The sequence below is a fragment of the Rhodamnia argentea genome, chromosome 5 (genome assembly GCF_020921035.1).
Source record: "Rhodamnia argentea isolate NSW1041297 chromosome 5, ASM2092103v1, whole genome shotgun sequence".
Taxonomy (NCBI): domain Eukaryota; kingdom Viridiplantae; phylum Streptophyta; class Magnoliopsida; order Myrtales; family Myrtaceae; genus Rhodamnia; species Rhodamnia argentea.
This window is the reverse complement of record NC_063154.1, coordinates 6399926-6426476: the sequence shown is the minus strand read 5'-3', so window position 1 is coordinate 6426476 and position 26551 is coordinate 6399926. Positions and strand designations below refer to the sequence as shown.

Below are 26551 nucleotides of genomic sequence, written 5' to 3'. Positions count from 1 at the left end.
GGCCAAAGTCAAGCTCCACTGCAGAATCAATTAATAAAGGATGGAGTATCCTTTTATGATAATTGAGTAAGAAGATTTACTAAGACAAGTAAGTTAAGAAAGATGCTGAATCTTCAATACAAGTCCTTCTAAGATTTTGGTCTTTAACTCAGATAGAAGATCCAACGATTATGATTCACAGTGTGATTGACTACGCTGCATAACAACATCAACATCAACATCATCAGCATAGTTAATCACAGTGTGGTTGACTATGCTGCATAAGCACCTACTTAATTAGCAGCAATTTTTTAAGACAATCCAAGAAATCAATCCACCCACAGATTAAATAATTTTTCAGTCATCATTCATATCAAAATAAAAGCCATAAACAGTTTGTTCACATGAACAAAACATCTTGTCAGAGGGTAGGTTTGCTTATACTGGATGTAACAGCTGATCAATTCTCGAAGCCCATTCCACAGAGTTTCATATTCCACCTTTCTTTGCCCATCCTGGAATATATTAAAGTTAACCTCCAGACTCGTGAAACAACAAGCCCTTGGATATAGTGGAAGGTGGAACTTTGCTTTATTGCCTAGGGTGAAGGATGGATAATTCCCCCTCTCCTTAAAGTTTCGGAGCATATATAATTATTCAGGGAGTTGCTGACGTCAAACCTCAAGGAAAAAAAAGAAGCTTGGGTAGCATGAGCAGTGGCTTTCGCAAGAGTAGTTTTTGAGCACCCTGGAGGTCCATGCAGAAGTACTCCACGTATTGGTGATATTCCCAGCCTTGAAAAAGCAGCAGAATGTTTGATAGGCCACTCAACAGCTTGCTGAATTTTCCTCTGATGAAAGTTAAGAAGGTACAAAAGTAAAAAAACGGACGACCAAGAACCGAGCACACAAAAATGAGTCACTGACCTTCAATTCCTTATATCCTCCAATATCATCCCATGATACCTTAGGAATTTCCACAGTAACACCCCTTGTTATACTTGGGCCAACAATAGATCTAGCATAGTCCCAATCTTCCATTGTAAGCAAAAGTGCCTGCTCTACATCTGAAAACCTTTTAAGAGCAAAAGCAGTTGCTTCACGGCATAAAGCTTCTAAATCAGCTCCAACATATCCATTGCACATTAGAGCGACGGATCTCAAGTCAACAGTAGGATCCAAAGGAATTTTTTTTGTGTACAGCTGAAAATCAAGAAACAAGGAGTCAAACTGCTATATCCACTTTGAGTAAACCTCAACATTCAACTAACTTAAACTCTCAGCTTTCAGGTTTCAAAAATCTGTGCAGCCTTAATAAGATAGTGTGGCAGATGCATCCAGTATGATCTTGGAAACAGCCTATTAATGCAATAATTTCTATGATACCTGGAGAACTTGAAAGCGCTCTTCTTCATTGGGTGTTGTAACTTCTATTTCAACATCAAAACGCCCATACCTTCTAAGTGCAGGGTCAATTGCATCCACTCTGCAAATACAGAAAGCAAGTACTGAACGAAGAGAACAAATGACCAAAGAAAATGGACAAAATGTACTTAGGGAGCCTCATCAAGATAGTCATCTAGTTGTGATTATCCATTCTTAGAAAAAAATGAAGCAATACAGATTAGGGTCATTGGCTCTCAGCAACCAATGTGGATCACCGAAATTCTTCTCAAAAGCAGGATAAAAAGTTTCACACTAAGAAGGAACAGCGGAATGAATGAAATATGGCTTCTCTTTAATAGTCCTCATAGTATAATAACCTACAAAAGCTTAAGGTATCAAGTTTAAGGAGGCATGCGAAAGGGGCCAAGACTAATTATCAGAAGGACGAAATCTAATATAATCTCATTATTAAACAATACCCTAATATATCCTACAACAATAAGCCCTTGTCCACATGTGAAGATTTAACCTGTTAGTCGATGCAACAACAACTAATTGTGGCAATGATCCTGGTAATGGCTGAATAGAGTCCATCAGGGTACATAATTGAGACGTCAAACGGACATCTTGCTCTCTTCTGCACTTCAAGAAATAACTTGAATTAAACTGAAGATTGCCAAGTAATCTTTATGGCAAAGTAATAGCAAAAATGAGGGAAACAAACAGGAGAATTTGCAATTCAGCATACAACTGATAATGGTCCGAAATGTCATTGCTCTGCTAGCTGCTTTTATGTCACCGCCTAATTGCAGGTGAAGTCCACATCAAAACGAGAGAGAGAGAGAGAGAGAGAGAGAGAGAGAGTACATCTCTAGTTTTCGATGAGATCGTTTTCTTGCAACACCTTGAAAGGGCACCTTCAAGCGAGCATATGAACATGACAGTAAACTCTATGCTTGAAACTAATGAAATCTTCTAAACACACTGAATATGTCTGAATCAAGGAAATCGTGATAAATTTGCCGACCAATGTTTCCCCATCATTAGGACGACAGTTCCCAGGAACTTTTGAGTTTGATAATGGTAAAAAAAAAAAAAAAACATAAAATCTCAGTGACATGTGAACAGCTTTTTACTTTTCGAAAAAAGACAAAAGGTTATAGATACTAGAATGAAGGAAAAGATGACATTTATGGCACTAACTAATCGCACTCAGCAAAACCATGTGCCAAAATTGAGCACCCAAATTTGATTGCCTGCTATACATGCCATCACATAGCTTGCCCAATCACAAATATGACCATAAAACAATTTATAGTCCCATAAAATCACCTTTGAACAACTAGTTCTCTGAATAATCACATATATCACAATTATTTTGATGTCACACTCAGTACCTCAACTTACTGTAGATATAGTTTGAATAACTTTATCTTATGGTAAAAGGATAATACTTGTCCTGGTTTCTAGGGGTGTGCGGGTTTCAAAGTGGGTAGGGTATTTACTTTACCCTGGAGCTCGCCCTATAGGCTCTTGAAACCACCCACAAGTTCGGGGTACCCTGGACTACCTTGTAATACTTTGAAGGAAAATTTATAGCATAAAAATTTGTGACAAATGGAATGCATGTAAAATACACCTTCATGTTAAATAGAACCAAAATCCTAAACAGATAATCATCGAAGGTGAAAAAACAAAGAAATAAATCAGCTTCTGCCCATCATTTAAATCTAATTTACATGAAAACCTATCCAACTCTACTGAAAGAATGAATTAAATGGTATCGGTGTAGACACACCCAAGCTTGTCATAGAGAGAAAGGGGTGAAATGGGGTTGGAGATTATTTTTCCTGATGGCTCAGAGATAGCCAATACAGCTAGGGCTTTCACGTGCTCATATGTGAAGATTTCACAATGAAAAAGTGGAAGTCATAAATTATTAAGAATTTTCTCAAGTAACATCATATATGGAAATCTGAACAAGTAACAGGGTCCAAGGTATAGGTTGCGTGCATGGTATTATAAACCCAAACCATGAAACCTACCTTGTACTCACTAGCTCCTAGATTTTGGAACCTGGAACAGCTCTTAAACCCACCCTAGAACATACCCAACCATGCCGGTTCTGAAGGGTCCACAGGTTCCACAGGTTTTTCTGCACACCGCTACTAATTTCCAAGTTATGCCTCAACTGTTTAAGAAAATCCCTAATGCTGCTTATATTATATTCACCTGTTTTCCATATTTCTTTTATTAAATGATGTGACTTTTCGGTTCCTCCACAGCAAAATGATTCCCGAAGCCAATAATTGATCGCTGAGTAGGAGATTATTGTGATTTTACCTCGAATTACGATGAGGGCAGAGCACATCTACTTCATCTATGAAGATAACCGATGGCTTGCCCGACATTGCAATAGCAGATGCTTCAGAAAAAGATTCTCGCAGAATACTCTCACTTTCTCCAGCATGAGCTTTGTGAACAGAGTGTGGGCTGCAGCACAGACCAAGAGAATTCAGTTGTAAGCAATACCTTGCGTCTAAAGCAAGCCCGGAAGATTACAAAGTTAAGAGCGTAATTTCATCTGCAAGCAGCAATTAGTTGAAAAGTGAATGGTTTTTATTTCCGTAGTTTTCAGATTGTTTTATAGTTTGAACAAGAACAACTACCCCGAGAAAAGCGAATGCATAATACAGAGGTGCATTGAGAGTACCTGATAATGGTTAACTGCGCAGAACACTCTTGTACAACTGCACGAACCAAGCTTGTCTAGCAAGGTAGATGAACCGAAATGAAATCACTCGATCCGAGAAAAGAAAACCAATCACGCTCCTATGACAACGGAAAGGCGCTCCAGGAAAATGGAACAAATTGCTCTAGATTACAGGTAACAGGACATTGTCGATCGAGTACCTTTCCAGTGCCCGGTGGTCCGTAGAGAAGCAAGCCTCGCGGCCACTGCGAGAAACATCGCAAAACGTGGTCACGTCAAAATCGAAACGGGACATTCTTGGATTGCAGCTAGAGAGAGAGAGAGAGAGAGAGAGAATCATATCGACGGAGCGAGCGATACCTTGAGGCCAAGCCTCTGAGCTTCGCGGGAGTAGAGAATAGGGAAGGTGATGAGCTCTCTGAGAGCCTCCAGCGCTTCTCGGTTGCCGCCGATGGCTTCTTCAGCTCTCCACCGGTCATCGCCACCATTGCCACTGCTGTTGTCAGGTTCATCGACGCCGCGACGGTTGCCTCTGCTCGTCATTCTTTAGTCCCCTGCGTTTGCGCGCGCGTGTGGGCGACCCAAGGGACTTCAAGTGGGATTCAGGGTTTATACGTTCTGCTAGAAAAAATTTCCCTCGGGGCAAATTTTCACATTTTCTCGAGAAAAGGCAGGAACTTTTCGAGCGAGCGGTGGGATTTTCCTCGGTCTCAATTTCTCGGCTCTCGATATCACTCATCGACTTTTTTTTATCTTTTTCTCCATAGATCTTCCCCGACCATTTTCTGAATTCACTTCGTTAAAATCTCATGTCCTTCTGCATTCCCAATTATAATCTTAATGGATTACAGAATAAATCAAGGAAATTGAACCCACCAAATGCGATTTGTGTAGTTAAAGTTGACATATAATGAATAATAAACCGAAATCAAATAATTTTCTTAAATTGTTTTCCAGCACAAACAAACACCACAAAATCGTTTGCTTCCTCTAAAATTGAATGACAAGAACTTTCCATAAAACAAATACTAAAGTTTTATAAGCGATGTTGGATTCGCAGCCTCCTTATTCTCATGATCACCCATTCTCAATTTCACCCTCGATGGTTCGAATGCTTCAACCCTTCATGCAAGAGACCCAACCGTCAGCAAAGGATGCATAAACCATTTGTAATCAAAGATATACATGGTGCAGGAAAAATTTACCATTATGCAGATGCCAATTTATTCTTACGTTTTTTAATTTTATCAATTTAGTCATAATCAATCAAACCATCTTCAAAACATAAACCTATCTTATGGCATGTGCATCAATTGATCTTGATGGGAACGTTTTATTTTCTCAAAAGATCAACGTGAACCGAATTTTATAACAAAATTAAGGATTCAATTGTTTGAATGAAACTTTTTCTGAAAAACTATTTTCTGACTTTTCGATGTTTGAATTACTAAAAATTAATCGATCTACAAAAAACGTTTTCCATAGACTAAAACAAGTTTGTTGAGAGGAAAAGACTTACATTTCTAGCAAGAAGGAAAACATTTTCTCTAAAGCAGAAAACAAATGAAAACTGACATTTTCCTTAAAAATAATTTTCATGAGAATATTTATTTTAAAAAAGCATTGCGATAAAAGAACATAATTCTCAAGAAATCATTTTAAAGAAAAATACTGTCCCCTTTTCAAGTTAGAGAATTCATTTTTCTAACTTCGAATATGCATATTTTCTTTGACAGTAAAGGATTTTCCCCTTTTTTCAACAAATCAAACGTGTGAAAATACGAAAAAAGCTAATTGGCGAAAAATTCTTTCACTCAAACAAACACGGCCTTGATTGGAATTTTGAATTCCTGGATTAGTGATCATGAGAAATGCAGCAATAGCAGGCATATGGATATGCATACATGGAAATACTTGAAATTCTTTCCTGCTGAGGAGAGTTACTGTAAATCCAACAAGCAGCAACAAAAATAAAAGGTTATTAATGTCAAGCAGCACATAAATCTTAAATAAGAGGTCTTGTGAAGTTAGCACTAGATTAAAAGGCTTGCCTAGATAAGAAACATCTTGTTCTTTCTTTAACATTTCTGATCTCGAACGATACTCTCAGTAGGTTTCCAGCCTACCTAAGCCCACCCAGAGAAAAAAAAATCAACCCAGAAGGTCAACAAAAGCAACTAGTTTGAGTATATGTAGCCAAATCAATCACCCAAAACTGCTCTTTGATAACTTCGTGCTGGGGAAGGAGATATATGCTGCTCTTCGAACAGCAAAAACTATCCAACGAGCAGAAATGAATACTTGAGCTGGATCCTGGACCAGATACTGATACTGTCGAAACCAAGGGGCATGTTGAAGCAACCAGTACCACGGGAGGAAGACTACGACGATTTTGGTATTTCCTCAAAACTCAGTTCCTAAGGCATGTGAATCACCACGCTTCCTGCAGACGCTTGGTTTGCTGCGCGGTTACTTCCAAAGTTCTTCCGGTTTGATTCCCTTGCGATTCTTGAACCGAACTTTAAACAGTAAAACATTGATATGTTAACGTCTGTTCGATTTTTCTATATCAGATGTAGTAAATTACTGCAAATAGCAGATTAAAGAGGTGCTATCGTGGAAACTGGACACTGTCATTTCAACGTAACGATTGTTCCAAAGTTTCATATATTCGAGCTTGAAGTCTTGCCTCAGCATTCATCAAGGAAAATGACAAGTACAAAGTGATGTGAAAGATGAAGCGGGAGAGGTACAAATGCGAATCGCTAGATGAGCATTATACTGTGACTATGTAAGGACATATAATGATGAATGTGGCGGCGTTATTCATAGTGGGGAACCAGATGCACTGCTAGCACATAAACTGGATATGAAGAGACTTAGATGTAACCCTTGACCCTATCCTAAAGAATGCTTCCATAAATAAACTTAAGAAGATACTGAAAATAAGAAATTGCTTTCTCAAGAAAAAGCATAGTAAATCGCCACAGAGCTCACATCCCAATTCCACATAAGAACAAATGAATGACCCAATAAAAGTGCAAACCTGAATTGCTCTTTTAGGTAGAGCTGATGCTTCATGTAGACCAAGCAACCTTGCAACCTTCAGAAAGAGAAACAAAAAAAATGGCATGTCATTGCGGTATGAAACGTGACCAAATAAAAAACTGCGATTATAATGCAAAATAAGCCATTACATATTGGGAAGATAGTTGAAGTGCACAAGGTACCAAAGTAAATAGACTTGATGCTAGAAGAAAAAAAGAAAATAGTCCTAATTTTAGAAAAAAGATGGAAGCAACAATAGGAAGGAAGAACATGCAGCTAAATTAATGGGATAGGAATCAATTGGATCAAAACTTCCAACTGCTTTGTTCCAGGCTGCTCCATAGACGGTATTCCCCGTTGTTGAACAGCAATTGTAGCCTACTTCCTAAGTTCTTAGCCCACAACTACATGTACTATTTGCTTGCAGTAGCTTCTTTGCAGACTGGGTAGGTACACTAACAAGATCAGGCGGATTTACTGTTGAGGGAAATCTAAAATTATCGAATTCAGTAACACGTCTCTAATCCAAGATACTATTCAAGCATTCAAACTGCATACACTAGCAAAAGCAGTAATTGAAAGTACCTTCCCAGTTTTTGCCAACTCATCAAAGAACTATATTCTTTTGTTGTATGTCTACTCAAAACGAGATAAACAGAAGTTCAATGGAAAAGATTACACTGACCTCTCTCAAAATCTTCTTGTCACCAGTACCACTTGGTTGCTCAAGGTCTGCAATTTCCCACAAAGGAATATCAAGCAAAACCTTTATGACATCTTCATCCAAGAAAGGGAATCTTGCCTGTTAGAATAGAGTTGAATCATCATCACACTAGGTATTTCATTGAGGAACTGACAACACATATGCTTATACACACCTCTTTCCCATGATCAGCTATACACCTATCATCTCTCCCCAGGTTCCTCTTCCAAATTCTCTGCATGTCCAATCTCATCTCCTCATCAAGCCCAAGCCAACTGATGATACCGAATCGTTTCAAAGAGTTCAGATTATTATAATCAAAGACAGGCATTATCATCATAATCCTGGATGAGGAAATGCAAAAGCTTACGTACGGATATGGCATGTGCCACTTTGTAATTATCGTCAGTAAACCCCACATATTCCATTTTCTACATTTGAACACAAGAGCATGCAATGATCTAAGCGAATGCAAAAGAGAGACCTATCATGAATGCACGATTAACCCGATGCAAGAATGATTTATTCAAGCAATACCTTCCATGTTTATATTTTGTTTTATGTCTACCATAGCCGGCACACTGCTCATCGGCACCAGAACCAACGAGGACGATTCTGGCATTGCTCCTGTAATTATGAAGTTGAAGATCTTCGTCATTTTCATTATCTCTTTCTTCACACACCCAACCATCACCACTAGCAGCCAGCCATAAAGCTATTCCAATATTCAAGTCCTGCAATGTGAGGTGAAAATTAACTCCGCTTGGGTGAAGCAGTACATGAATTTTGATAATTTTGAGGAAGAAGCAGAATTTTTGTGACATTATCCATGAAGAATTAACCCGTAAATGTATGTTCACAAATAGGAAAATGTATGATGTCTATGTCATGTGATAATTACATCCTTCACATATTAATAGAAAGATACTATAAGAACTGTCTAACAACAGTACCATGTAAGTATTAGCAGGATGAATAAGTGACATAACATGCTTCGTTTCTGAGCTCAAGTTTGACAAGTCAGCATCTATCTCAACAAGTCTCCACCTGCACTCCAATACCACTAAGAGTTCAGGTCTAGAAAGCCCAACCATACTAGAATAACAGTCAAATCTTTCCAAGTCAGATTGATAGGATATAATTTTAGCGCCTTTTATCTTGACAACAATCAAGAAGTACGTAATTTAACTTTCCAGATATCATAACCCTCCACACAAACAATTAGCATCATAAAGATGGCAAATGTCAAAACTAAAACACAATTCATCCCTTAATCAACACATGATATGGACAAAAAAGATCTACCTAACATGTCTAGTATACCAGATTGTGTCCGTTGACGAAGCTATATTAATAATTGTTTATCAAGGAGAAAAATCAATTCAATGCCCTTACATTGCCACAGTTAGTAGACTCAATTAGCCATTGGATTATTGAGAAGACTGCCCGCTTAGTACCAAAGAAGATATGATTGTAAGAGTATACACAACACTAGATGCAGAGGCAAATAATTAAGCAACATCTCGGATATATTCTGCCACAGTTAGGCCATTATCACAATCCAGCCATAAGAAGAACCACTCCCAGCTAGGCGACCAGAAATGACATTACGTTTCATCTTTGAATGACCAGACAGAGAATCACAAGCTAATACAAAAGAGAGAAATTATGTAACTTGTTTCGACCCCAAAAAAAAAAGTAACTTGTGAGTCATATGACCGCCACTCTCTCAGGGAAAAGTACCTCTAAGGTGGAAAAAATAGTTTTCCCCACAATTCGCAATTGTACCATAGAAATATTTTTTAAAAGAAGCAACACAACTTTTCTATATTTGAACAATGGACAAAGCAAAGAGAGAACAAACTAAATATCGCTCAAGACAAGATTTCATGAAAAACTAGGGTTTGCAAAAGTCACCTACAGAACAATAGATAAAAAGAAAGAGATGCTGGTCTCACCAATATATGCTATTCAAAGTGTTTCTCCTACAGAAGATAGATAAGTAAGGTATCTAAATTATCCATTTTTTTGCTTATATACAAACACTCTCAGAGAACTGTATGTACCTTTCTCTAGCTATGCAGCAGTCTTCTGACACAGCCTTATGACAAGCCAATTGACCTAGGTATAGAAAGGAATCTTTACCTCTAGAAAGCTTGTGCTTACCTTCTTGATGGAGCAATTCTTCTCAGCTCCTTCTTTCCTGCTCTTGCAGAGATTCTATCCGGAGCAGAAGGACCATCAAAGCTGACGTTAAGCAGATCAATGTCAACTGCCAAGAGAAATGTTATTGGTGGACATGTCAGTGATTCAAAAGCAATTCCCGAAGTGTACCACAGTAGGTTCTAGAACTCGCTCAGCAGCTTTGTAAAAAGCACAATTGAGACATAAGCAAATGCAAAAATAATCTGATCTTGTAGCAAAAAATTGTTGTTGGCAAATTTTTTCCTGCTAAAGGTGGGCAGCAGCACTTAAATTACCATGTGACTTCCATCAGTCTTTAGCCATTATAAGCAAAGAAAAGCTTTTGGTAACGTCCAATAATGGTAGAAATAATATATTCTCAACACCAAATAAACCAGAGAAAGGACCACAAAAAGAACACAATAATCTTGGACTAACATAAAACTAGATAACCACCCAATCCTAAGCAGAGAGTCAATACAAGGAAGTAAGAAGTTGACCACTGACAAACCTAATAGCTAAACAATAACAGAACAAAAACAGAAGTGATAACTGGAGCGGGGGAATCCCTCTATCCCATGGTCTATCCTGAGAGCATTGAGCCAGAAACATGTGATGCTGTTCCAAGCTTCACATCCTCAGCCACCAAAGGGTACAACATTGAACTGTAATAGACTTACACCGAGGGTCTATGCACTGGTCCAAAATTGCTGCTATTATCATGGAATCCAATCCGCCCGAGAAAAGAACAGCCACAGGAGAGAATCGCTCTCTAAAATTGCATGCAGTACTCTGTCTCAAATTGCAAAAATTTTATCAGCAAAAGTGACCAAACAATGTGAGTGTTATATGAGACAGAAAAAGGAAAAAGAAAAAGAAGCTCCATGTGTGATCTTAGCATAAGTTTCCACACAAGGATCCTCTCTGGTTATAGTGAAAAGAACCAGAGTGAAGACTAACTTAAGGCAGGGCTGCCCAGAAGTATTTCAAAGAATTGCTCCAATAAACCATGCAGATGGAAACGATAGCTTAGTAATAGGTTGGGAATGATGATACAAGGATAAACTCAGAATAATAAAACTTCTGCAAAGCTCAAGGAGGTCTTTGGAAAAACAAAATCATGAAATCCTAGAAGATCTAAAGCTGATGTCAACTTCTGCCGAAAAAAGACTTACCCATTCAACAGATAAGAGAATAAGCCATCTATAATACATGAAACTAACAATAAATTTGGCAGCTTAATATATTTATCTCACATGTCGAATTAACAACCAAATTCAATCAAATGATACCTGAAAAAATTTATGACAAGTCCGACGCAGGACAGATTCCCTCAGAGCAGTCAGAACTGTCTCAGCGGGCACTGATGGAGAGGCTTTCCCAAACCCTATTTAAAGGGAGAACATATATATGAGGTCCTCAGCAAGACAATACCCCTAGTTTGCTGGTATCTTTTTATGGATGAGGATAAAAAATAACTTTCACTTCCGAATTACAGGAAAAGAAAAAACTACTTTCACTTTGCTACGAATTGTTGAAAATTATTTCTCAACGCTATTTACAATCACAAAACTGACATTGACAATCAAGGTGTTTTCTGCCATTTTAGCTTGATTTAGATAGCATGATGCAAAAGAAGCTCGTACAATGTCATGGTTCTCACCATACCTTGCGACAAGTATAGCTCTTCAGCAGTAGGCTCAACATGAGTTCTTTCCCAGTGAATCAGTTTCTTAACCATGGAATTATTCCACTCATGACTTCGGATATCACCAATTAGACAGCCATTCAAAATCGAAGCATCAATTTTCACGCTATATATCCCACAGGTGAGCTCTTCCCAATATTTCTGCTGGTTGACTCCATTTTCGAATTGCAAATCTGCAGCTGAAAGATACAACTTAACCAAAGAAAAATGGTGACACATACAAATAATCCGTGACCATTGGTGATGCTTAACTCTACAAGCATTATGTACCAGAACTGTGCTCAACCAAAGTAGGTGCTACAGAAGAAAGCAGAAATCGGGGGTCTTTTTCAGTTGGCCAATGCACAAGGAGGCTCCGTCTGCCAAATGCATCTCGACCAAACCAGAGGGTTCTTGAACTATTCTGATGCATCAAACAAAACCACAATGTGTAACAGGAGGAGATCTTCAAAAGCTCTTTTACAAACATAAAAAATAAAATAAAATAGACAGTTTACAATCCTAAAAGAGAACATAGATATTGTGTAATATTGCAAAATAAAAGGGAAAGCTCGGTATGCTTTTGGCAGTTGAAGGGTCGACAGTGTAAAAACATCTATTATAAAGGACAAGCTCACAAAACGTAAGTGGAAACTTACCACGCAAAGTTACCTGCCAATAAACGATAGCCCATGGACCCTTTATTCTTGAAAGAACATCTGGAACAGAATCTTCCTCATTGCCAGAACAGCAACATGAACAATTATCCCCATGAGAGCTACCAAAGCAGCATCTTGCGAGATATTGCGAAAGAATTTCAGCATCATTTTCATCACATCCCACAGGTATTCCTCCAAATATCTCACCTGCTTATTCATTACAAGTTCTCATCCAGAAAGAACACAGAAGCAAGACATAGAATGGATTAAGTTATGAAGGGTCCACATATTAGCTTGGCAATCAGCACAAAAAGGAAAAGGAAAGGACAATAAGAAGGAGACACAATGTGCACAGAGATGAAGAGCGACAGAGCTCCCAGGACTGAAAGACAACTTCTGGACAACCAACTCCACAGTTGATAATGTAAGGAGTCCATTATCATTAAAGCTTCGTTTGTCGCAATAAAACTCTTTTGCTCTTGAAAGGAGATTTCAGCAAGACCCTTTTTTCGTGAAAATTGACTTAGAAAAAAAAACATTTCCAGCATTTGCATTGGCATGTTTACAAGAAGTTCTTATTGAAAATTTTCAGAAAATGATCTGTGGTGATAGATGACCAGCCACAGTAGTGGCTACCAAAGACACCAGTAACCGGTGATGGTGGCAGCTGCCTAGTGGTGACTGATACCAGTGAAAACAAATGATTGGTTACAGTTGACCATAGCACTAGTGAAAACAAACAAGGAACAAAGGTAGCGACCAGTCAGGGACGCCGGTATGGTGACTGGCAGTGTGCAGGTGAGCAATAGTGAATAACATCCAATTTTGGTACAAGATGCATGAAACATCAAGCTACCCACCAACAGAAGTAAAAAAAACCTACTAATAATGTCAATTCATAAGCAAAACATACCAACAAATCTTACAAAGAACACTGAAACAATTTAGCAGCATGGTCTACTGAGCACATCATTGACCTGAATGCATCACAAAAACATTTAAAGCATCCCAGAGATAATCTCTGCGTCTATTATCACAAGAAATTAAATATGCATGAGATAATCTCTGCATCATATCCATGCACATTAAAATGGACGCACCATTGTAAACAAGGATATTCCCGAATTTATCCACCAATGGCTGAACGATAGGACTCACTCCCCTAAGTTGCAATGTGGCACCAAGAAAGAGCAGCTCTCCAACAAATGAATGGATACCGAAGGTCTTGTCCTCCACAGGATTTTCTCCATTTTGAAACGAACTGGAAAAAATTTCCTTTGCTGAATAAGAGTTTTCAGTATCTATAGTCACCTCTTCTTCGATAGAAGTAACAATCTCTTGCTTGTTGATTAAATTGGAACTGTTCGAATGAAGCAATAGCCTTTTACTGCCCAGACTATGAGGTCCCCTCCTCCGAAGAGCTTCCTTAAGATCATCGAGAGACAACAGCAGCTGGTGGCCATTTACATACCAGTCAATGAAATGTGAACAGAGAGAAAAACTATGAAATCCCCCCCAAAAAAAAAAGGAAGGGCATCTATTGAGCTTGAGAACAACTTATAGGAAATGAAACACATAACGTAACTTTGGTCAGTCTAGTTTTTCTCCGCCATGGCATTAAACTGTATTCATCATGGACATATCAAGAGTAAAATATTGCTATTTAGATAATGATCGACAAGGGCACTAGGGCACCCACTAATAATAAAGTATGAAAATCTCAAATCTTCCACGGTACCATACACGAGCTAAGACATGATCCATCAGTACCGAGCATGCAGCTCCAACTCATGCCGATCAAACTCCTGCAATTTTCAACTAGGCCAGCAGGATATCACAATGCAAGCAAGTGATCCACTAAGATTGGTGGACTAAATTGGCTTCTCTCATCTCATGAGGACAAGAAAAAGTGGTCCTTGTTTCTTGTATTAAGGCAAAACCAGCTGGTGCACCACACAAACACAAAGCCTATGAACCTCAACTCCGCATTGAACACAGCACAAAAATTGGAAAATGTCTCGAGGGTGCTGTAATGGCACCGGTGAGGTTGCAATGCCCGCAATTTAGAAATGGAAACAGTAGTTCTTTGCTTGTTTTATTTTCCTCCGTGATGTGTGAATTCGTCACATCAACTCAATCACAACTACCTTATCAGTCCCAATATTACGTTTAGCAAGGCCAGGCATGCGTCCTTGGAGCGCTTGTTGACAACGCTGTGCAGAAAATCAAGAATCGTACTCCAAACGGTCAACCGTAGAAAATCACGGATCGTATTCCGAATGGTCAACCACCAATTCAATACAGTGCCCCGCCGGCTCAGTCACCAGCTGTTTTCAGCTTCTATGACAGAAAACACGGCATGGCCAACTCAATCAAAGCCATCAATCTAATACATTGACTCGATTTCTACCTTCTCGAGGACATCACATATAAACACAGACTAATACCGGCCGCTTTGGGATGATTTCGCGACGGCGACCGGTGACCGGCGTTCAGCGGCGACGACCAATGGCCAATCGACACCGAAGAATGCACAAATCAAAAACTAACCAAAGAGGAGAAGGAGGGAAAGACTTACGGGCTGAGTTTCAGGCGCGGAACATGCTGGATCGAAATGAATTCCAGATACTATCAACGCGATTCCGCACATCTCTCTCGCAACAGGACTTTGGTGCGAAGGTTTTGGCGCAGAGCGATGGCCTGGGTTTTTAGCTTCGCAATTCTATTTTCGTATTTGTAAGCTTTAGTTGGAAGTTCAAAAACAAAAGCCTCCGTAGCATAGTGGTAGTGCGTTCGCTTCGTAAGCGAAAGGTCGCGAGTTCGATCCTCGCCGGGGGCTTTATTTTTATGTTATTTGCCTTTTCCTACGTTCATCGTACAGGTCAAATTGAACATATGCACCATTTAATACTGACCGTGGAATAAGTCTTTTTTTTTTTTTGTAAATATCTTTTTCAAAATTAAGTCAGAGCTTTAATCAAAACATAAATAAGAAGATCCAAAACTTACTTTTTATTCTCAAATCATGGATTTACTTTCTCTAAATAGTGTGTATCGCATTGTGAATTTCAAATTGCTAATTAAGAAAGGAGGATGAACTCGTTTAAAATAATTTGATCACGGCCGTTCAAACGAAATCCAAAGATAGATTCTCCCACGTAATCCTTGCACTCATATATGATCTTTACGATTCGCACACCCTACACATGCCCTTCGACCATTATAAAAAGCTCTCTTTTGCAAATGCAAGAATAGCTCGGCATTTTGTAAATGTCTTCTTCAAAATTAAATCAAAGCTCTAATCATAACATAATGTGAAGATCCGAAACTTACTTCATACTCGAATTTACTCTTAAATCGTGAATTTTCTTTCCCTAAATAGCAAGTATCACGTCATAAAATCAAATTGAAAATTAGAAGGTGGCCAAACCCATTTGTAATGTTTCTAATTTGCATATGACTTGATTAACCCGTTCAAAAGTGATCCCTATACTCGGATTACATGAGTCGAGCCCTCCCTCTCTTTCTCTCACGCACACTTGCCCTTGATCAGTACTATAAAAAGCCCTTCTTCTCTATACTTTCATACCGAATTTACTCTCAAATGATTTACTTTCCCTAAATAGAACGTGCCACGTCGTGAATTCCATATTGCTAATTAAAAAAGGTCGATAAACTCACTTGCAATGTTTGTAATCTGTATGCGATTTGATCGCGGTCATTCAAATGAATTCCAAATATACTCTCTCAAGAAATCATTGTACTTGGATTACATCGGTCGAGCCTCCCCCTTCTCTCTCTGCGATTCGCATGCCCCACACGTGCCCTTTGATCATTATGAAAAGCTATGTTTTGCCATTGTGGGAATAACTTGTCATTTTATAAATGTATTTTTCGAAATTAAATCAAAGCTCTAATCATGACATAATGTGGAGACTCCAAATTTATTTTGAACTCGAACTTACTCTCAAATCGTGAATTTTCTTTCCCTCAATAGTGGGTATTATACGAACAAAAAAAGATATAGTGGGCATCACGTCATAAATTCAAACTTGCTAATTAAGGAAGGTGGACAAACCCATTTATAATGTTGCTAATTTGTATACAACTTGATTAAGTAGTTGAAACGAAATGTAAAAATAAATTATTCCGAGCGATTCCTATACTCACGTTACGCGAGTCGAGCCCTCCCTCCCTCTCTCTCTGGCGCCATACGTGCCCTTGATTAGTATTATAAAAGGCTATCTTTTGCAATTGTGGAAAAAATTTAATTCTCTTTCTCTTTCAAAATTGAATCAAAACATACATTAGAAGATTCTAAACTTATTTGGTATCCGAATTTACCCTCGAATCACGGATTTTCTTTCCTTGAATAGTGAGTACCAGGTCATAAGGTCAAAATTTCTAATTGAGAAAGGAAAGGACAAATCAATTTGCAATACTTTTTAATTTGCATGTGATTTGATCAAGGCCGTTCAAACGAAATTCGAAAATAAATCTTCTTGGATTCTTAGATTAGTCGAGCCCTCCCTCCACCCCACTTCTCTCTCTCTCTGGTTCGCACGCGCCACACGTGCCCTTCGATCAGTACTATAAAACCTCTCTCTCTTGCGGGGCTTGAGATCGCTGGACTCTCCCATTCACCCTCGTGCGTCAACTACTTTGGGCGCTCTCGCTCGCTCTCTCTCTAGCTCGCCGCTCTCTCGCCCGGAGGTTTATGAGTCTTTCTCTTCTATTTTAGTCGATCTGCTATTTCTCTTTCTCTGCTTTTGATGTAATAAAGATTGTCTGTCTGCATCTTTGTGCGAAAGATGAGCCGCCACGGATTTTGAATGGATCTATAGTGAAGAGGCACTTGTTTCTTGCTTTCTTGCTTATGAATTGTCGTAGTAATTGTTGATGTTCGTGACTGTAGATGTCGTTGTCGTGATTGTGTATAAAGGTTGTGTTGTTCCGATGGATCTGATCTGGGTTTGAGCTAACTTTATGCCTATACCCACTGTCGGTTGTTTTGGTTGGTGTCCTCTGTTGAACTCAATATCGAAATATGGAATTTGTTTTTATCAGGTCGTCATTGAATAGGGTTGTTTTTTTTTTTTTGGTCTTTGTTTGTTTAAGAAACTTGTATGCTGGATCGCTTTATTATAAAGTTTTGAGACTACCAATTTTGTTGCTGCTCAATTTTCTTAGATTAGCGTACTATCCCATATGTTGCTCGAGAACCATGTTTACGGTATTTTCTTGCTTTCTTGCGTACTATTTCATTTGTGTTCATGTGGTGCCTAACGTATTTAGTGTTGGGATGCAGAGATGACGGCACAGACCAATGGCAGCCCACCTGACCCCAAATCTGTGGGCAACGCCTTCATTGAGCAATACTATAGTATTCTTCACGACAGCCCACAAGTGGCTCACAGATTCTATCACGACGTAAGTGAGCTAAGTCGGCCTGGACCAGATGGTCAGATGATCTCTGTGACGACCTTGCAGGTGAGGATCTATTGGAAAGGAGTGTTTTTCCACCTGCTTCGCTCTTGATCTCGTTGCCTTTTTGGTGGCAGACTTATTTTTGGTGGAGGTTGGGGTGCATGTAACTCCAGGGTAATATTGTGATTTGATAGGAAATTTTGGTTCTCTTTTCGGATACACTATTCATTTTACTTGTAAGGCACAATTTTTTTCAGCTCAAATTGCCATGAGTGGATTAAGTTTCCCGATGCTGAATTGTCCATTATATCCGCATATCTCTTTTCCTTGGAGTAGCATACTTGGAGCGTTACTGAGCTGATGACAATCAGCTTTGCATACTAATAGAAACTCCCATTCATTATAACATTGTGCGCACATGGATCTGCTCATGACTCCTCTCTACTGACAGACCCTTGTGTCTCTGTACATTTGCGGTGACTCTTTTACTTATCTGGGTGCAGGGAATTAATGAAAAAATCCTCTCATTGGATTATGAGAAGTACAAGATTGAGATTTTGACTGCTGATGCTCAGGCTTCTTACAAGGGTGGAGTTCAGGTTTTAGTTACAGGCTGTTTAATGGGAGAGGATAACATCAAGAGGATATTCTCACAGTCCTTTTTCTTAGCTCCGCAAGACAGTGGTGGCTACTTTGTCTTGAATGATATTTTTAGGTACGTGGAAGGTGAATCTCCCTTGCCCGTCTCTCCAGCAGAAAAACATGAAGAGCTAAAGGGCGTTGAAGCTCCTCCCGTGCCAGATCCTGGTTGGTTAATGTGTTACTTGATTTCTCATTCTTATCTTCTTTTGATGCATCTTCCTCTCTGATGCTGTCGTGTGATGTCTTCTCTTGATTATTTCGAGTGAGAAATTGCTTTCAATGCAGAGCTGGCTCAAATTGTTGATCCACCTGCGGAGGTTGAGACTCTTCAGGTCGAAGAAATTGCTGATGCTGTGGATAACGGGGTGGAGTCTGCTGATGGAAAAGAAATTGTTGTTGATCCCATAGCTGATGCAAGTCAAAAGGATGTTAGCACGGTCGCTATAACTTCTGATGTTCAAGTTGATCCTCCTAAGAAGTCTTTTGCATCAATTGTAAGTGTTATTCGAGTGTTCCCTTTGATCTTGCTGAGTTGACATGTCTAATGTATTATTGATCTGGTTTAGGTAAGTGCTCTGAATGATAGTGCTGCGCCATTTCAAATGAGGGCTTCAGCTGCAAAGCCTCTTGCACGACCGCGGGCGCCTACAGCTGCCAAAGCTCCTGTACCTAATGAAAGCATTCCTTTTGAAAAGAATGAAAGTCAAGCAGGTTCCTTTCTGATCTTATGATCTTACGATGCTTGGACATCTCTATAGTTTGTTAAACTTCTTCCTATGTATCATGAGTGTAACTTCTGCTATTTGTGGTGCCTTCCCAGTAAAGCGCCATTCTATATTTGTGGGCAACTTGCCTTTAGATGCAACGCCAGATCAACTTGAGGCTGCCTTTAAGAGATTCGGGTCTATCAAACCCAACGGCATTCAAGTTAGAAGTAGTAAGGTCGGGGATTGTCCCTTGGTGAAAAATAAGTGACATGCCCAGATATTTAGTTTTGATGTCTCTGTAATTTGTGGAACTTGCATGCATGTGGCAGGGCTCGTGTTATGGCTTTGTAGAATTTGAAGCTGAGACTTCTATGCTAAGTGCTCTTGAGGTACTTTTTTCTTCTCCTTTCACCTGAAGCTATAATTGAAATTTTGTTCTTTTCTGCAGTCTTAAAGTTAGATGTTCTTCACTATTTGATTACACAATGATTGAGTTATTCGCTTTGGCAAGGAAGAAAGTTGCATTGCTTTCTAATTACGGCTCTCCTGTGGTTTTACAAACTTTCTTGTTTGCTAACAGTCGTCTTGTATTGCAGTGTTGTTGCACGCATTATCTTTGGTTTCCTTGTTACAACTGAATCGTAGTAGATTCTTTACATATTCTGCAGTGAGGGCCTGTTTGGGTCTGGCTTTTGGTTATGTATCACATTACTTTGATGCTGCTATTGCTGTCTGAGATAATGGCAATTGATTTATTTCCTAAGAAATAATTAAAGAAGCAGGTCTAAATGAGCATGTCTAGGGTGGACCCTAGCGTTGGTTAAATGGACGTTTGTTTGCCTCGTCTGACATGAGCTTGCTAATCAGGAGGTGGCACAATTTTACCATTTTTACTCATATTGATGTGTCAAATGATTTTTGATTACAGGAAAACTCCATCATGATTGGTACCCGGAAGGCTCACATTGAGGAGCAGAAAAAAGGCAAGTCCTGTATCTTTCTCTTTGGTTACCACTGCACCTGAATCATCCGTGAAAATAGAAGAGATGAATTCAGAAAAGTCTTTTTTTCCCCCTTAAAAAAGAGTCATTTATTGCTCTTCTTCGGGCTCACATTGAGGAGCAGAAAAAAGGCAAGTCCTGTATCTTTCTCTTTGGTTACCACTGCACCTGAATCATCCACGAAAATAGAAGAGATGAATTCAGAAAACAGTCTTTTTTTCCCCTTAAAAAAGAGTCATTTATTGCTCTTCTTCGGGCTCTTTCCGGGTAAGAGTAATAGTATCGTAACCGACGGTCAATTCTGTGCTTTGCTTTAGATGGTGGTGACAGAAAGGCGTCGCAAGGAAGGGGCGGGTTCCGGAATGATCATTTCAGAAGCCACAGTAGCTTCTCCGACAGGAAGCCCGACTTCTCGGGACGGATTGGCGGCACGGGGCGCAACGGCGGGACCTTCCAAAGGGAGTATCAGAACGGAGGAGGAAGAGGTCCCCGCCCAACACCCAAGCCGCGATAGTAGTACTGTCTTTCTGCCGCCCAATGATGCTTTGCATTTGAGAAGTAAAAATGAGATCCTTGCAATTTTTAGGTCATCTTATCAGGTGATTCTCCGGGTTTAGATTGCGGCTTTTCAGATTTTGATCGGGTAGAGTATTCCAGAGAGTTTGCCTTTGAATTTCTACTATGACGATTTTCTCTGGGCTTCTTTTAGACTTTCTGCTCCCCCTTTTAGTTAGTTGGGGAATAATTTTTCCCCTTGTAACAGAATAATTATCTACCTTTTTTTTCTTTTTTTAGGAAAAATTTCCATCTTTATAATTATCCGCCATGTCCTATGTTTCACATCTCGGGGTTGCCTGCCTGTCTTTACCTTATATCTAATGCGGTGGTCTAGCTCTGGTGTTGGAATTGATTTCCTTGGATGAATTTGGTCTGAATTTCGAAGGTGGAAAGACCTGAGGTTGTCATTTGAATTGACATCGGGTCGGATAGCTCGAGCCGAAGAGGTATCTAAATTCGGGTTTTTCTTTTTAAATTTAAGGCGTTTCATATGTGATCCGCATTAATAAATATGGGTTGGAATAAGAGTCTCTGGCCTATTCTTGATAGTACTATCTCGACTATGCATTAGCACTTTTTGTTAGGGTCGATATCGTACCTTGTAATTTACGAATATATGCGAAGTTCATAATTACTCTCTATATGAACTCTTTGTGATTCTATGGGTGACACCAAAATGCTCTTGTTAACAACGGGGAACGTGTGAGTCGTGGTGCCGCTTTGGTCGCTCGCTTGGTGCCGCTTTGGTCGCTCGCTTGGTTGTGGAATTCGAATCCGCCCTTCTCCTTCTCCTGCTCCCGAGGGGTGAAAATTAAATTTCGACAACCCGATCCGGCCCGGCCTGGCTCGACATTCCTTAGCCCGAATGGATTGGGCTAGGTTTTTGGGCTTGATTCTATTGTAAGATTTGGGCCTGGCTTTTCTGGCTCGATGCGTAGCGTGAAATGGCCCGGCCCAGCCTGGACCTTTTGTTCTCCTACTCTCTCTTTAATCCTAGAAAATAGATGATCGCTCTTACATAATATACTAGATCTTTGTTGACAATTACTTAATTTTTTTTCGGTCGGACGATAATTACTTAATTGAAATAGCGGATTTTAAAATGATATGGAGGACAAGTAAAAGTCATAAAAGTTGAAATCGATTCAAAATCACAACTATGAACATCCGAATTGGAACCAAGTAGCCGCTACAAAAAATACGAATATTGGAATTTTCGATTGTACTTATAGAACAATTCAAATTGAAATAAAATTTGGAAATCAAAAATTGCTTCGAACATTGGCACTCGAGTAGTCATAATATATTTCGACCAAAAAAAAGAGTTGTCATAATATTCTTGCTCAAAGAAATTGGAAATTGCACCATCCCCGTTGAACTTGTCGATCGATTAAATTGACGAGACGGAACAAAAAATATGATGGAGAGAAAGATAATCGCCCGCGCACTTAAAATTTGTTCCTACTAATCAAATGAAATAAAAGAGACTCGTAGGTTATGGTGTGTGTAAGTGCCTAAGTGGTTTTAAGTCTCGGCTCAGATAGTATAGGACACATCATTTAGAGTGCGTTTAACAACATTTCTGTTCTCGGGAGTAATTTCTGAGTGGAAATGACTTTTTTTTTATTCTGTTTCCAGAAATAGTTTCTAAGTAAAAGAACACATTTGATAACTACACAAAATTTCTCTTCCCGAAACAGAAATGCATTTGGTACTAATTTAAAATTTTCTATTCCCAATTGTTTTATTTAATTATAAAAATTTTAGTGAAGGTGGTGGGGATCGATGAGCTATGGTGGCGATGATCGCCGATCGAGGATGGAGGCGGTTGGTTCGTGGTTGTAAAGACGAGTATTAATTTATACCGAATTTATTTTTTAAAATGACATTATTTTTTCTTTTTGTTCTCGAGAATAAAGAAGTTATTTTATTTTTATTTCTTGTTCGTATCCTCGGAAACAGAAATTTATCCCTGGAAATAAAAAATCAATTTATATTTTCAAACGGCTTTTTTTTGTTTTTTTTTTGTGGTGTATGGAGAACAAGAGAGCATAAAAACAGAGAAACGTTACCGGACGTGTCCTTATCGTACTAGAATTGCCCCTCGTGTCGTGTCAGACAAATGTCATGTCGCCTTTATCTGAGCAACACGTGGCGTGCAGCGGTGTGGAGAATCTTCTCTCTCTCTCTACCCCCCCACTCAGTCTACGTCAACGACATGTCCCCAGCAAATCATCCCACGAAGATATGTTCCGCCCTTTTACGTCCCTTTTCCCCACTGTCGTTGCTGCCTCTACTAAAATCCTAAAGCTAAGATGTCACCACCGAATGGATGAAGTAGTAAAATTTCTTTAGCGAAAAATACCCTTCTACTAATCTTATGCTTCGTTTGTTTCGTGAAAAATACGACCTTTTCGCAAAATATTTTTCAAAAAGTCATTTTCCAATACTCTTCTACTAGCCTCAGTATATTTTCAGCAAAATTTCCGATGCTTAGAGCGCGAAACATATGAGTGGTAAAAAAAAACACTAATAAAAATTCTCTTTTAAAATTGAGAAAAACGATTTTCGTTTCTCATAAAATGAAATGAAAAGAAAAGCGTTTTCCTTTGTTCCTCTCTTTCTCTCGTGCTTCTGCAGCAGAAACATGATACCTTCATATGGAGGGATCGCGAAATGAAGCCCGAGCCCGCTAACATATGTCGCCGACTCGCTCTTACTTAAAAGATTTAAGTCAATGAGTTACGGACCAAGTAAAATAATATTTACCGCTCTACATTGCACCACTTTTCCGATATGGGAATTCTTCCATCTAACACCCACAAGCATTTACCTAAACATTTTTACTTGTCGAAATGTATTTCGAGTGTCTCTACAATCTCCGAGAGACAAATCAAGTCTCTATCGTTGGTAAGAATTTCTCGTGTCTTATAGATTAGGATGAGTTGTGAAATGACAATATATAAATAGGGTCTCGTTAACTATGGGCATACTTGTTAAGACCCTTTAAAATCGTAATAAAGAATATGACCTGCTTCAAATAGAAATATCTATGCATCCGAATGTGAGTGTGCGGAGGAAGTGAATTTGATCCGATTATATGAAGATTTTTATGCGTTAAAAATAATTCATGGGAGAACCCGTTTATTTCGCATAAAATGAAGAATTTGAAAAATATATATTTTTTAAATAATCGTTTATGTTGCTTGTAAAAATGAATAAATGAAAATTACTTTTATCATCGCCAAAAAAACTTAGACATAAATTGTTATCCATAATGAAAATATTTTTTATTGACTACTTATTTCAAGCAATACAAGCGATCATTTGAAGGAAAATATCTTTCACATCACTCATTCTTGAAGAAACAAACCGAGTCGAAAGGTTCCAAACTGTAGCATTTGATTTCGGGGGCTGCTTACATTTTATACTCTAAAATAGGGATGAACATGGTTCCAAAATAAAATAGAATTGAATCGATGAAAATATGGTAAGTTCCAAATTTCATGGTATGCATGGCAAGATCTAGATTCTAAAATTTAGGGAACCGATTTTGACGGGTAGATTATTGGTTCCAAGACGTGGAACTTGAAACTTGAAACAAGTCTTTATGTTATTTCTTGTTCTATGTCTTGGCATATTATGAGCTTCTATTTCCGGTGATATTCATGACTGAGACTTTTACTTATATAATATTTCATATTTTTCATGTGTCTAAAAATGAGTTGTGCTCAATGGAGTGTAGCAAGAAATGATAGTTATTACACATTATAAAAAAAAATGATAGTCATTACAAGTGATGTTTCTTCAACTAATAATACAGGAGGAACCTGGGTAAAACTCTAGAACCGATCCTAGAATGTATGAAAGTGTAAGTTTCATGTTTTAAGGCATGCATGGTGGATTCGAGATTTTTAAGAAAATGGGAAACCGTTTCGACATGTAGGTTCTTAGTGGAGTATGGAAGGAATTTGAAACCGCTCACTCCAATCTAAAATAACAGTGGAATATGGCAAGACATATTACTATTGCAAAAAAAAAAAATGTAGTTATTGTTGGAGTGAATTTGAATTTGTTGTTGATGGAGAAAACATAACTTAAACTCAAAACTAGGAGAGGTTTCTAGTCGTGGGTATATTTGAATCTTTTCCTCAGATTTGGGAGTGAGAGAATTGTTAAATTCTTTTAGACATGTAGATGTACTATAGTTAGATTTCTATTCTTTTCATGCATAACCTTTGTTATGCTAAACATGTATAGACCCTATCCGGGTTACCGACCACTGACTTTTTTGATCACTCGACATTTCGCGCAATTTCTATCTATATCATGTTATATTAACTCGAATTTTGTGAACTCTCAACGAAAAATGATGAATTCTTTAGGTACATTCTCTTAATTGAAAGCTCGTATCGATCGATAATACCATTGGATGAATGATAGAAAAGTGTAAAAGATAACTTTTATCGAAAGCCATCGTGTGAATGGTATATATTATATGAACTAAAATGAGTTTGGAATTATTGAAGATGATATGTTTCACCTAAATTGCACCAGATTCGACGGTCTCTTCTTATTTGCACTTGGGAAAATTGAAATACACTTAACTTTATAACTACTCTCGCCCAACTGGCAATAAAGAAGAAAGCACCTAAACGAAACCGCGCAAGATGGTACCTCCTCCAGTTGATGTGGCCGTGACACCCGCGGCGGGGACCCATGACCCGCTTCTTGACACGTAGGCGCTCCCTCTCTTTTGTCGACACGTGGCAGCCATTGACAAACTCTCTGGTCGTCCGTCGCAACTTGCCCGGGTGGTGGGACCCGGCGCTGCTGCTGCGTGCTTTCGGGGCGGGCCGGGACCACGTGGTTCACGCGTGCACGTGGTCGCTGGTTTGCTGTCAGGTGGTCAATTCTCGCCGCGCGCGCTCTCCATGTTGCGAGACCGGAGTCAATGTGTTGTGGGACCCATGGTACTGCGACTTTGATTTGGGTTTTTGACCGTTCAATCGATCGGCGATCGAGGTTTCGTCTGATCGGACGGTCCCGAGAGGTTAATCAGTTGTGCGGGTTGGCGATGCTGAAGCAGCGTGTCTTTCCTTTCTTACGTCCTTGAATACGCAACGTTTTTTTTTTTTTTGGGTCGTAATTAATCAATTGATGGGGTTTACGAATTCCTTTTTTCCCATAATTTTATGGGGTGATATACAACTCTTAAGTTCAATATCCAAATCTCGCAATCCCAAAAATCTTTCTAGAGAGTCAAAAGTCAGAAGCCGAAAGTGTAACGTATAATATGGACGAATAAACAAACTTAGATTCACTGTGCATAAAAAGTCAAAATATTCATTCCCGTTTGTTTATTCTTATATTTACATTCCAGAAACTCGACTAAGGAATAGCCTGCAAGGCCAATGCACAGTAATTAAGTTCAAGCCTTTGGCTAGTGTGGATTACCCAAATCCAGAGTAATTTACATGAGATTTGAACAATGACATTTTATTCTCGAGCTGGAAATCTCCTAGTACCCCAACCAATCGTAACAACTTCTAGGAGTTTAGGTTTTATGGAACGCTAAACATGACAATGCAATTCTCATTTGTTTTGCTATGTATAAACTCATAGCGATCCTCAGTATAATACATAGTGTCATCGAAAAAATGGGTCTCATCTAAAATCTAAGATATATATGTGGCGTATTAGTTTTAATTATCCTAATCCATAGTGTATCCTTCGATTTTGGCTTTTTCAGGCAACCTAAGTTCCTATCGGTCCTTAAGATGCGGTCGTTCTCGCGAGTCCAAACCAATGTCCTCAATTTTTAGAGGATCTTGATTACATGGTGAAGGCAGCCTCAC

General features: G+C 38.9%; 3 protein-coding genes and 1 non-coding gene across 10 annotated transcripts in view; 2 read left to right on the top strand and 2 right to left on the bottom strand.

Moving 5' to 3' along the window:
- Nucleotides 1-4686, bottom strand: part of LOC115752891 (cell division control protein 48 homolog B) — a 51401-nt gene extending 46715 nt beyond the window's left edge. For 2 of the 3 annotated variants that reach the window (XR_004016815.2, XM_030691308.2), the window contains exons 1-8: nucleotides 4438-4686; nucleotides 4278-4322; nucleotides 4078-4133; nucleotides 3708-3857; nucleotides 1894-2001; nucleotides 1365-1464; nucleotides 906-1181; nucleotides 660-829 (exon numbers count right to left, since the gene is read on the bottom strand). Coding sequence is in view for 2 of the 3 variants with exons in the window: in XM_030691308.2 (XP_030547168.1) it covers nucleotides 660-829; nucleotides 906-1181; nucleotides 1365-1464; nucleotides 1894-2001; nucleotides 3708-3857; nucleotides 4078-4133; nucleotides 4278-4322; nucleotides 4438-4620 (1088 nt within the window). In the remaining variant the exon portion in view is untranslated. The remainder of the gene's footprint in view (nucleotides 1-659; nucleotides 830-905; nucleotides 1182-1364; nucleotides 1465-1893; nucleotides 2002-3707; nucleotides 3858-4077; nucleotides 4134-4277; nucleotides 4323-4437) is intronic. The other variant, XM_048278814.1, reaches the window with a different exon arrangement.
- A 1357-nt stretch (nucleotides 4687-6043) lies between these two features.
- Nucleotides 6044-15094, bottom strand: LOC115752949 (asparagine synthetase domain-containing protein 1). Of its 3 annotated transcripts, none has more exons than XM_030691386.2 (14): nucleotides 14937-15094; nucleotides 13459-13810; nucleotides 12372-12565; nucleotides 11991-12123; nucleotides 11681-11899; nucleotides 11305-11399; nucleotides 10693-10804; nucleotides 9995-10100; nucleotides 8782-8875; nucleotides 8366-8562; nucleotides 8004-8103; nucleotides 7811-7927; nucleotides 7124-7180; nucleotides 6044-6596 (listed from the first exon to the last, which is right to left on the bottom strand). In XM_030691386.2, the coding sequence occupies exons 1-14, from the start codon at nucleotides 15006-15008 to the stop codon at nucleotides 6495-6497; spliced, it is 1950 nt and encodes a 649-aa protein (XP_030547246.1). In that variant the 5' UTR covers nucleotides 15009-15094; the 3' UTR covers nucleotides 6044-6494. The 3 variants fall into 3 exon arrangements, 2 of the variants coding, with proteins under 2 accessions (XP_030547246.1, XP_030547253.1); XM_030691393.2 differs by having other exon boundaries at nucleotides 11681-11893; XR_007198380.1 differs by lacking the exons at nucleotides 6044-6596; nucleotides 7124-7180 and adding an exon at nucleotides 8199-8259.
- A 31-nt stretch (nucleotides 15095-15125) lies between these two features.
- TRNAT-CGU lies at nucleotides 15126-15197 on the top strand. The gene has a single exon. It is a non-coding gene; the product is annotated as a tRNA-Thr (tRNA).
- Nucleotides 15198-16927: 1730 nt separating this feature from the next.
- LOC115752841 (nuclear transport factor 2-like) lies at nucleotides 16928-20975 on the top strand. Of its 3 annotated transcripts, none has more exons than XM_030691230.2 (9): nucleotides 16928-17071; nucleotides 17667-17848; nucleotides 18289-18592; nucleotides 18713-18921; nucleotides 18994-19138; nucleotides 19248-19369; nucleotides 19464-19523; nucleotides 20063-20117; nucleotides 20453-20975. In XM_030691230.2, the coding sequence occupies exons 2-9, from the start codon at nucleotides 17669-17671 to the stop codon at nucleotides 20647-20649; spliced, it is 1272 nt and encodes a 423-aa protein (XP_030547090.1). In that variant the 5' UTR covers nucleotides 16928-17071; nucleotides 17667-17668; the 3' UTR covers nucleotides 20650-20975. The 3 variants fall into 3 exon arrangements, with proteins under 3 accessions (XP_030547090.1, XP_048135189.1, XP_048135191.1); XM_048279232.1 differs by having other exon boundaries at nucleotides 16931-17052; nucleotides 17666-17848; XM_048279234.1 differs by lacking the exon at nucleotides 16928-17071 and adding an exon at nucleotides 17115-17209.
- Nucleotides 20976-26551: the final 5576 nt, after the last annotated feature.